General features: G+C 48.9%; 1 protein-coding gene and 1 long non-coding RNA gene across 2 annotated transcripts in view; one reads left to right on the top strand and one right to left on the bottom strand.

Annotated features, from left to right (window-relative positions):
* Nucleotides 1-5,210: 5,210 nt before the first annotated feature.
* On the top strand, nucleotides 5,211-6,994 carry LOC123092819 (uncharacterized). Its single transcript, XR_006444882.1, has 3 exons — nucleotides 5,211-5,447; nucleotides 6,123-6,359; nucleotides 6,680-6,994. It is a non-coding gene; the product is annotated as an uncharacterized lncRNA (long non-coding RNA).
* A 3,360-nt stretch (nucleotides 6,995-10,354) lies between these two features.
* Nucleotides 10,355-11,892, bottom strand: part of LOC123092811 (methyl-CpG-binding domain-containing protein 4) — a 2,465-nt gene continuing 927 nt past the window's right edge. The window contains exon 2 of the mRNA XM_044514646.1: nucleotides 10,355-11,050. Within this exon, the coding sequence (XP_044370581.1) occupies nucleotides 10,541-11,050 (510 nt within the window). The 3' untranslated portion in view covers nucleotides 10,355-10,540. The remainder of the gene's footprint in view (nucleotides 11,051-11,892) is intronic.

The raw sequence follows: 11,892 nt of genomic DNA, 5'->3' as shown, positions 1-11,892 counted from the left end.
CCCTAAAAAACTAGCAAGAATCCATGGAGGGATTGAGAGTTAGCAAGCTCAAAGAAGGTCAACAATGGGGGCAAAAACGAGCTCAAGAGATAGGGAACCATTGGGGAAGAAAACCCCCTTAAATAGGTCCCCACGAATCTGCCCGTTATGTGCAGAAAACTGTAGGACCGGTACAACCGGTGCACGAACCGGTACAACCGGCCAAAGCAAAGGAAAAAAAACCAACCTGGGAAAAGCTCTAAGCGGTACAACAGCCTGGGGAACCGGTAGTACCGGTTAAACCGGTTAAACCAGTCAACAACCGCCCAAGAACCGCTCCAAAACAGAAACTAGTCCGGTGGTAGAGCGGTACATGGCCGGTACAACCTCCGGACCAATTCTGGAGCGGTACAACCGCTCCAAACACCGGTTGTACCGGTCAACCGGTACAACCTCTCTACGGGGCGGTACAACCTCTCTATGTAAAACAGGCAATATCAAAACAGCTACAACTTTCGCATACGTGCTCCGAATTCGATGAAACCAAGTTTGTTGGAAAGCTAGCAACAAGGGATAACACAATCTTGATAGAAATATCAATAAGAAGAAAGTGAGAAAAGGCCCATAAAAAAATGGTGAGAACCCTTCCTTGGATAAGACCGGTAAAACCTCCAACACCGAAAACATCATAGAAGACGCATGCGAACTCCGTTTTCGATGAACTCAAGCTTGTCATCAAGATGACCATAAGCTCTAAGACTCACAAAGAGAACCAAACAAGAACAAAGAAAAATGATGCAAGGATGCAATGGTTTGAGCTGTCTACTAACGATACGATCAAGCTACCAACTTGAGAGCCCCCCTTGATAGTACGACAAACGATCCTATAACCCGGTCTCCCAACTACCACCACGAGACCGGTAAAATAGAAAACCTATCAAGGGCAAACCTTTGCCTTGCACATGGTCCACTTTAGCTAGATGAAGACGATCTTGACTCCCTCAAGTTGGACCACCTTTCTTGATTGCGTTGGCTCGATGAAGACTAGATGATTGCTCCCCCATAGTCCACTATGGGTGAGCGAGTCTTCGGCACATCTTCACAAGTCCATTGACACCACAATGGATGGCAAGATTCAAACTTGATTGCTCCCCCATACTCCATTATGGGTGAGCCACTCTTCGTGTTGCTCCACTTGAACTTGCACACAACAAACTTGATGACGATCACCACTTGATGTCATCCTCCATGGGTTGTATGGGATCTTCCTCTTGATGCAAGACCATGGAAACATACCTAACCCCACAAAGAACTCTCACGTAGACCATGGGTTAGTACACAAAGCGTAATGGACAATGCTTACCATACCATGGGAACACTTGGTCCCTCTTGGTACATCTTCTTGGCTTTGTGAGTTGATCAACTTGATTCACTATTGACTTAGTCTTGATCAACCTTAAATCTTTGCAACTCTCTTCATTTGGATGATGTATTGAAGGTAAACACGAATGATCACACAACCTTCTTCTTCAAGACATGCTTGCAATAAGCTCAACACTCGCATGACCAATCTTTGGATAATTCCTTAATAACACCTTGGTCAACTCATAAACTCCTTGAAACCAACACATGGACTTCAAGAAAATCCTATGGACAAATCCTTCAAATATAACTCAAGACAACCATTCGTCCATAGAGATTGTCATCAATTACCAAAACCAAACATGGGGGAACCGCATGTTCTTTCATAGATTCAATGAGACAGTAAAGGCAAAGCAATGAACATGGATGAACACTGATGAACACAAATGAGCGCCGAAACCCTAACACAGATCTAGGGTTGACGGAAGAAGTGTTACCGAAGTCGCAGGAGTAGCGGAGGAGAACCGCGGATCTCTGGTGCATTCAGGTTGATGCAGCGGCCAGGGACAATGCAGTGCTTGAAGGTCGACGGTGGCGGTGGAGCTATCGGGCTTAGGCGTTGAGAGGGAGAAGAAGAAGTGTGGAAGGGGAAAAGGGAAGGACCCCTGCGCTTATTTATAAGGCGAATGGATAAAGTAGGAAAGCACGAGAATTGAGGAGCCGAAGCGGTAAAATGGGGCGTACCTGTCGCCTCGATCTTTGGAAGATAATTAATGAAGAGAATCTTTATAACCTTTTTATACAAAGATGATGTCATGACGATTTACTGCAATTTCAGAAGATGACGTCATGGCGGTTTACCAAAGTTTACAGGGAGAAGATATCATGGTGGTTTACGAGGATCGTAAGAAGATGTTTAGGGAATTTTTTTTAAGTATCGAAGATTGACATGAATAGGTTCAACTCAATCTGGGGCCTAATGTTGAGGATATAACTACTGAGTGTAAACCGCCCAGGAGGGGCCGGTTCACGTTCGTCTATATTGAAGCCCATGAAGACAAAGAAGATGGTGCTCTACTACTAAAGCTTAGAGGCCCAGAGCCCAAAGGCGGATTAGGGCCCATAGTTGTAAACCAACAGAGTTGTATAACTTGTTATTTAAGTTAGGGAAAGGAAGAGACCGAGCCAGATACTTGTATGAGCCGGCCTCGGGACTGTGTAAACCGGCCAGGCGTCAACCTGTGTATATAAAGGGACGACCCGGCGGCGGTTCAGGGACAAGAAACAACAACTCGAGACTCAGGCAAAGCGTATTCGCTCCCTGATTATCAAAACCCCAATAATTCCATCACAACTAGACGTAGGCTTTTACCTTCATCGTAAGGGGCCTAACTAGTATAAAACTCTCGTGTCCCTTGTCCGGTTTAACCCCTTTAAGCTAATCTCGTTGTGATGGCTCCACGACTAAGTCCTTCTGCTAGGACATCTGACGTGTTAATTCCACGACACCCAAGATGTCGTCCGCACAAGCTGAGCCAATGGCACGGCCCCTGGAGGCGCAAATGCCCCTAATGCGGGTCAGGGCCGATGGCGGGCGCATGCGTACACAACCGAAGTCTTCTCGGACCATAATTCTTTTCAAGGGCGGCTCGCTTTCCCACCTCTCATTAGGGTGGAACCGTCGGCTGATACTTCAGTCGAAGGGGAAGGAGGGCGCCTCTGCTTATGTGGATCCCAGACGGGGGCCAACGATGGTCCGAGATAAAGAACCGGAGAAGACACTGGCTGTGTACGCGAGCGTCGCCTCGGCGATAGCCTTCCTAGGACCCAAGCGGCGGCGGCCTTCCGTGTTCTACTTTCCCTCGATGTTGGTGGCGGATGCGGACGCACTGGCCTTCGATTCATCGATCTCCGTGCAACCAACTTTTTTTCTCTACTGGCAGGGTGCGATTACCCACGCATTGACGGCGGATGGCACGGTCGCAGGCACAGGAGGCACGGTACGATGCGGCATCATTGACGGCAGCGACGACGCCCGTGCTATCGGGCCCCGCTGTGCCGGCTTGGAGCAACTCGCCATTTCTCCGCGAGCTGGCTTGGAACGGCGAGGTGCTGAACCACGCGCGGGCTTGGGGCGACAACTTGTTCCATCGGGCTAGGTGAGGGAGGTGGAGCAGCCAGCTACCTCGCTCGTATCCGGTCGACTCGGTTGGCCACCCAACCGGCTTTTATGCTGGAGAATTGCTCTTCCTGCTCGTCGGAAGTCATCGAAAGGGTGAAGAAAATGGTGGAAGGAGTAGATGAGGAGCGGCGGAGTGGTGCGATTCTTGCCCGGCTTGTGGCCTCGTTTAAATAGAGGGCAGATAGGAGCTTGCCCGGTGTTGCATTTAACCGGCCCGCTCGTGAATGGACGTGTGGCCGGGGTAGGTTCCTCGGCTTCCACGCGGGTTTAATGCAGACATTTGAATACAGTGAGGAGGCGTGTTCAGCCGGGCCTGCAGCGGGCGGCGTACTCGGTCAGCGCGTCGCTTTAATGGCCGAGGCAGTGAGAGGCCGCGTTCGCCTTGAACCGTCTTCAATGTGGAGCGCACACTCTACAGCTGCATGAATGCAGGCAGCTGGCGCGTGGAGGGAAGCGCGCACGGGAGAGAGGAAGGGTTTTGAGTGGGCCAGGACGGTCAGAAGCGGGCATGGAAGCGGTCTGGACTCCCGCAAAGCTTCTCACATTTGTCTCTTGTTTGCGGAAGAAAGTATGTCCGAACCGCGTCGCGGACCGATACATGGTCGTATTAAATGGGTTTCCGTGGTCCGAACGGATGAGGAAGGTTTAAGAATGGGTGTTGGAGATGCCCGACGAACATACTATTCAGTTTTCGACCTACGTGGTCCATGTTGATCGAGTTCCGCGCTCTCTTGTATATCTTGAGGAATCCCATATCTTCAAGTCAAATGTCAGGCTGCCTCTGCTCGTCAAGAAGAAAATGTCAAACGGCCTCATCATGTTCATTAGTCAAAGCACCAAGTATCGTCGTGTTTTGCATCTTTGAGCCCGGTCCCATGTGTGCTACATGCATGCATGGGCGAAGTTATCTAAGGATTTGTAGCTGTCCAAGCATACGACCTCCAACTAATTAACATGTTGGCGTCCACTCACGACCTACGTAAACTATGAAAAACCTACAAAACAACGCCGTGCTTAACTGCAAAGATGTTGACCTCCCACGCTACGTAGCTATAAACAAGAAGGCCTAAAGCGCCGCCGGATGACACAATCACGCCATCAAAGAGCGGTGCTATCGTTTTTTCACCGACGGAGAGAGAAACCAGAAACCATGGAGAGCGGGCCTGGCTTCTCCGGCTGCGTGGAACATGGTAAGGCCCTGTTTGTTTCAGCTTCATTTAGATTTTAATCACATATGAATTCGCTTCACAGGCAAAGTTGATTCTGCGAATCAGCTTCACCATCGAAGTACACTTCGAGGTGTTTCAGGAAATTGCATTAAAAATTGCTCAATTTCAGAGTCAACTTCACTAGCAAAGTTGATTTCAAATAGCTGTTTGTTTCAAATTCCAGATTCAGCTTCACTGACAAAGCTAAATCCGGTCTCAGAATCCAAAACAAACAGGGCCTAAGTCACATGATGCCGAGTCAGTACAGCTGGCATGCTGCCCATAACCGAAGACACAGGGCAGCTAGTGGGGGGAAATATCTTGTACTCCAAAGGATTTGATGCTCCGGTTGCACCCCACACAATCGGACCGTTAGATATAGAATCTAGGGACATAATTGAACCCGAGCGCCCCACCATTTGAAATTTGCAAAAATCACCCCATACGATTACAGAATAGCTGGTTTCTACACATGTGTTTCCTCTAGTTTGGAGCAAAACGAACACAAACAGATAGGGCTTCTGCGCTCCGGCGGCGGGACCTCGTCGTGTGCGGTGCTGCGACCTCGGGCAATCAATCTCGCCATGGTGCTCCGACCTTCAGCAGGCAGCCCGCGCCACCTCCCTCCGCGATTCTCCACCTCGACACCACCCTCTCCCACACACGGCGCCAGATCCGGCATCCACCAACGCCGGAGAAGAAACTCCTGCCTTCAGGTATCCTTTTGAATGTTAGAACCATGTGTGTATTTTGGTTCTAATCCATTGTCCTCTTTACACTGTTTGTATGAGATGTAGCCAATCCTATCTGTGTAAAATGAAGTGATATGCCTATGTATCAGGGAGCAGGAAAAATAATCACTGAAACAAGTTGTTCTATTTTGCTTATGCTACATATTCGAGCAAATAAGTAAACAAAAATGGCAACAACCTATGGCTTGAGATGATTACAAAGTAATTATATCTATCTGTTCAAGTACCTGAATATGAAGTGTTTGTTGGTACAAGACTGAGATCCATTAACACTTGCAATAGGTCCCTCACTGATTTCTGAGATTTTCCTATCATCCTGTTCAATATTTCCATTGAAACTAATAAGATGGTAGTTTCGTTCTAGTGAATTAATGTATTAGCTCTTTGAACTTTTTTTGACAAGAGGCGATGACAAGCACATTTTACATTCATGATTTGACAGTCCTTAACAGTTAACACTAGATTGCCTAACTTTGAAGGCATAATACACTGGTCACATGTATGTGCTAGGTTACAACATGCCATATTTTTGCCCATACCTTATCAAATCTACTTACTTTGGAAGCACAAAGATTAGCCACAGAGTTAAGGTTCCTTGGTATGTGATAATTTTTTGTATCTACATGTTTGCTGCTGTAGGAAAGAATTTTGCTAGCTGGTGTCTGATCTCTCAATGCCCAGGGGAAAGAATAGCATTTCTTGACACTGCCTTGCCCAGGGTCAGATTATGCATCAAAAAATAACATGCTTGCATTTGAATTTGGAAATTATTCATGCAGCAACCGGAAGGGCCATAGCCTCTGCTTGTAATGGGGAAGTGGCATGTTTACCAGCTGCTGACACAAAGATGTTTGTACTTCATTTTCTTCAACTTCTGTATGTATTCCAATTCCTGATTTGGTTAGTCTTGCCTTTGGCCTTCCTTATTCAAGTGTAAAAAAATGGCACTGCTTTCCTACAGATTTAGCATTTTGGTACTATGTACCATACATAATGGCATGACGCCATGCTAAATATATGCTGCTGTACTAAGGAATAATTTTTAATGGCATCATTTTCGTAACTCTCTTTTTTAGTACATCTAAATGTCAATGCATTAGACATTTTCTTACTTCGCTGCTTTAGCATGAGATTGTTGCCTTTTTAGACTTCATTGTGCTACAACTCATGACAAGCTAACTCTTAGTTACTCCTAGCTGTATTCCTCTAGGGAATGGATTCAATGGCAAGTATTCCTCCAGGGAATGGAGTCGATGGCAAGTATTCCTCCAAGTCTCAGACCAACAACAGTGATGAGACTTGAACTTATTTGATGTTTTGCGGCACAACACAGCCCATGGGAGCCAACATCATTTACTTTGCGTTAAATGCCGGATTAGAAAGGCCTTCGTTCATGTGCTATATGAACCTAGTTCCATTGGTTTAGACTTCTGCTACAACTTGTACACCAAGTTAATCTATTATACCTTGAGTTGTAAATAATATTTGGATTGCAACTCTAGTTATGTGCTTCATGGTAGATTTATGTGTATTGTCATGCATACTATTCACTAAGCATTCATGATATCACTGTCGTACTATGAACTATGAAATGTTAAGATGATGATGCGTTGGCTTCTAATTTTACAAAGGTGGTCGATACACTGACTGATATTGCCGACTTTACATTTTTGGTGCAGATTTTTTATTAGTTCAATTTTTTGTTCATGGGCAGAATAAATTTCATTTTTCTTTGAATTAGCTTTACTTTGTTAAACCAACTTGCTAGTTGTTTTGTTGTATTTTTCTTATCAAAATACATGATCCTATCTGTATGTACTATAGAGCTGTTGTCATATTTATATCTGTTGGATGAAGCTTAAAGCATAAGCATGGAACGACCAGTACATAGGTACATTAGATGCGTTTCTTTCTGTTCCAACACTGGAGCAGCAAATCTTTTGGAGCAAAGCTATTAGAGTGTTATAGTTGTTTTGTACTTATACGGGGTACTTTCTGCATATTTCACAGGATGGAGGCATTCAGGCCCCATCATGTACGTACATATTTCATCCAACTCCTCTACTGTCCCTGGTGCACCCGAAGTACTCCATAGTTTAGAGTACTAGATATGTTCTTAGCTAGGGATGGCAATGGGTCGGGTTTGAGGCGGGTGGAGTTGGTCCAAATCCAACCCATGATCCATCTTCCTACTCTCTGCCCATCCATCAAATTATTCATGGGCAAAACTTGTGCCCATGCCCAAACCCACTGGATACCCACATACCCATGGAGCTCCATGGGCATAGAAAAGTCAGCATGAAGCCTTCCCAAAGATCAAATTAACTCATCATCATTCACTTACAAATGACAACATAAGCTACGTGCATAAGTAGGCAACAAGCAATACGATGAGTCCTTAAGTGTGACATACCATAGGTTGATTCAACAACATATAGCTCATGGCACAAGTTGCATATTTCCTGCCATTTCGCAGAAGTTGCATATTTCCTGCCATTTCCCATTGATTTGCTCTTTCTACTATCACTGGCATATGGCCCCACATATCATACAGGTATTCATTGGATATCCATGGAGCACAAACTATAACCATGCCCAACCTGGCTGTTCGTGGGTATCCATATCCACGGACCCATGGGCTAAAATGTGTTGCATACCCTTGCCCAACCGGGTCGGGTATCCATGGGTATCCAGATCCATGGATAAAATGGCCATCCCTATTCTTAGCTAGTGGGAATGTCGCTGCCGCCTCTCATGTGGATCAAGGGTGACATATCCGACACCATTCAGAGCATGGTCAGTGCATAGCCCCAGGGTGATGTTCCGTAAGCCATATATGATCGGATTTCAGGAGAAATAGATTCAGATGGTGTAGCGGGATCCTCGGCGGGAGGCGGATGCTTTGGAAAAAAAGTATAATCCAGTGTAAAAAGCTGAAAATGTTGGAGAGGAGAGTAAAAAATGCACAACATGCATATGTATTGATTGATGAGGCCCACTAAGAGCATCTCCAGCTGTGCCCCCAAGGACCTTTTTTTGGCGCCGGCGCCCCAAAACCGGCCCAGTCACGCCCCTAGGAGCCCATTTTTCACCGGCCTGGCCCGAAACTGGCGCCGGCGGACCCAGGCCAAACCCGACGCGCCAGGGCAATCGGTTTTGGCCCGAAAGAACGGCGGGCCCGCCGACTTAGGGACCCACACCTCGTCGTCCTCACAACGCCTCGTTTCCCATGGGGAATCAATGCCAAGGCTGCTGCCAGTCAACCTTCCATTGATTCCTCACGGCGGCGCGGTGCGGCGACACGCCCCCTCTTGCTACACGTACACACAACACCGTTCCCCCGACTGCTATATAAATCAGCACTTCACTCACCGGAGACGCACCCGCACACAGCCCCCCTCTTTCCCCATGCACAGCTGCCTCTGACGAACTCTTTCCGCCGCCGCAGATGATGAGCGAGAGGTTCCCCGGCGACCGGGCGGCGGCCAATGGCTTCGATCGTCGCTCGCTGCACGAGTGGGAAGCCCACCTCCTCCACGAGGCGAACATCCCGACGCCTCCCGACATGCGCGCGCCGGGGCGATGGAGGCCAGCGCCGGGGGCTTCCCTGTGCCCCCGCTGCCCGATGTCACGCGCCCCGACTACTTCAACGCCGAGGTCGAGCACGCGCGGGCATCGCTGATGGAGGAGCAGCGGGCCCGCCCAGAGTACGCTGCCGGCAACCGCCAGGCGTGGGCGGCCTACTTCGAACGCCGGCAAGCGGAGCGGCTGGCCTCCACCAATAACGCACCGGTGGTGCGGGGGACCAAGAACTGCGACGGCCGCCACCTGTGGTGGGGCGCCCCGGCCTCCTACTCCACGCCGTCCTCGAGCACCTCGAGGGCGGCAACGAGCCGCCGTTCACGTACCCTGCCACCCCGGCCGCGCGCCGGAGCGGCGACCAATGGGTGCGAGGAGGACTGGCAACTCTTCCTCCTCCTCTCACACCTCCTTCCACTCCTCCGGCTCGCCGGCGCTCTACAGCGTCAAGGCCGAGCCCACGGAGATGCCGCTCGGCCGGCGCACCCGCAGCTCCGACATCATCATCAACGAGGGCGGACGCGCCTCCTCCTCGGCTCCTCCCCACCTCGTCAAGCCGAAGAGGGAGCCGGGGCTCGCCACCGTCAAGACGGAGCCATTGCTCGCCGGCGTGAAGACGGAGCTGGGTTCGACGACGCGGCGGCCATGAAGTGGGCGCAGGAGGACTGGGTGCGGCTGGAGCTGGAGCGCCAATGCTGAGCCCTAGAGGAGATCACTGCTCGTCGCCGTGGCCGCGACGAGGGAGGCATCGTTGTTCTCTAGGACAGCGACGACGAGGCGCCGCCGCCGGTCCGCCAGGGCGACTCCGGGCAGGGGTCCAGCAGGGGCGGCCGCGTGAAGGAGGAGGAGGACGACGGCGGCGACTTCGCCGAATTCAGCGAGTTCTTCCTGTAGTCGCGGCCTTTGTTTTTTAGTAAATTTTAAGTTTGCTATGTAAAAACTGTTTAAGTTGCCGAAGTTTACTGAATGTCTTTACATTTTTTTTAAAAAGCCTCCTGGGGGGCGACCCTGGGGCCGGTAGCTGGAAACCCGATCGGCCGCAAGCCGATTTTATCGCCGGGTCGCTCCCAGACGGCGATTTTTCGAGCCCTCTGGGGGGCCAACGGCTGGAGATGCTCTAATGGTAGCTTGCGTTGAGAAGAAAAAAAATCAATGTAGATGGCTCAACCTACTTTTTTTTATGGGGCATCTTTATCTATATGCCATCATAGTCGCGGACTCCGGGGTGCTATCACACCTTTTCGTTTAGGAAGATACAAGTGAGCTCCTAAGCATGCATATACACGGGCATGTATAATGAAGGTGAACAATTTTATTCAGAACATGAGAGTGATTAATAACCCGCACTCAAAACAAACGAGGATAAAACATTGTGATGCAGAACTATCACATTATTAAGCACCATGCATGACACAGAGGCATCATAAAGTCCATACTTCCATAGTACCTAGTTGCTGCCGCTCGGATAGTAGTAGTAATCAGAATCCGAACACGTCCATCTCCTCAAACTTTTCCCTCTCGGCCTGGGCAACCCTCCATAGTGAGCTCTCTCCAATAGTCGCCGGAACAATCTTGGGCGTGGCGAAGGAGAACTTTGATGCCGGCAGGTTCGCCCTATACTCCGGGTTCTCCTGGAGGAACTTCTCCACGTCGTTGCCGGACCGCGCGCGCTTCCCGTTGGGCAGCAAGTAGTAGGTGTCCATCTTGGACAGGTCACGCCGCATGATCACCAGCCGCTTCGTCGCAGGTGGCGGGCGCGGGATGCCTGGCTTGTCCATGACCCAGATGCAGCTGCTGTCGCACGGAATGTCCTCCGGCTGCTTGCAGGAACGGCCGGCGCTGGGGTCCCTGCCACAGAACCAGGGGTCCTCGGCTAAGCTCTCGCGGATCGTCTCGAACTCCTCTTTCGTTGGGATCTTGCGCCATTTCTTACATTTGTAGCATTGGACCGTGTACATGCCGATGGAGTCCTCCAAACTTTTCTTAGTCTGTCAAATCATCAAAAATTAGTTTAAGGTGGCACGTGTACTAGTAGTTGGTTGTATCAGGCAAGATAAGGGATTATATGAAGTACCAAATTGAATGTACATGGTTCGGACATCAGAAGAATTATCTAATGAAGTAGTAATATGAATGAAGTGAGAATATGAATGTACATGGTTATGAAATCTAAAGAATGGAAAAACAGAAAAAAAATGCCAAGCACGCGTAGAATTTTCTCAAGTTCCATATCGCTTACTTTCTGACAGTCCTCCCGTACTCTATCCATTATCCTCATCATAAGGTTCATTAGGAAACAAACAAGATTTGCTTGCAATAGCTTGGTGTTTGAACGAATTAAATTTTGAATGACATGTTTTTTATAGTATGATAAATTGAACCACATATAATTTTTTACTCCCTCCATTTAAAAATATAGTGCACATTAGCCTTGGTGAAAATTTATAAATACTGGTCAAAATATATGACGCTCATTGTGTTGCTGTCAACAGGAAGGGAAACCCTATCCCCTTCTGCCTCGCCTCGAAGGCCCGGAGCCGGCGGGTCAGAACCACACACCTTTCCACCGAAGAACACCAATCCAAAGAAGAATCGGCACTTGCTGGAATTGCCAATCTCCACAGAAAAACTAATATTCGGACGCAGAACCGAGGAGCACCCACCAACCACATCACAACTCTCCCAAAGAACCAGAGCCCATGAGCAGTCCAAGGAGGTCACAACCACAAGGTGCCGTCTCCGCCCAACCGGAGACAGGTTTCGGGCTTTCGCTAGGAATCCGGGTCAGGATCGAGAGGAGAAACCTAAGTGGCACCTCTAGGGAGAAAAT

Source organism: Triticum aestivum, chromosome 1B (assembly GCF_018294505.1).
Source record: "Triticum aestivum cultivar Chinese Spring chromosome 1B, IWGSC CS RefSeq v2.1, whole genome shotgun sequence".
Lineage (NCBI taxonomy): Eukaryota > Viridiplantae > Streptophyta > Magnoliopsida > Poales > Poaceae > Triticum > Triticum aestivum.
Note: the sequence above shows the minus strand (reverse complement) of the source record. Positions and strands in the feature narration are given on the sequence as shown.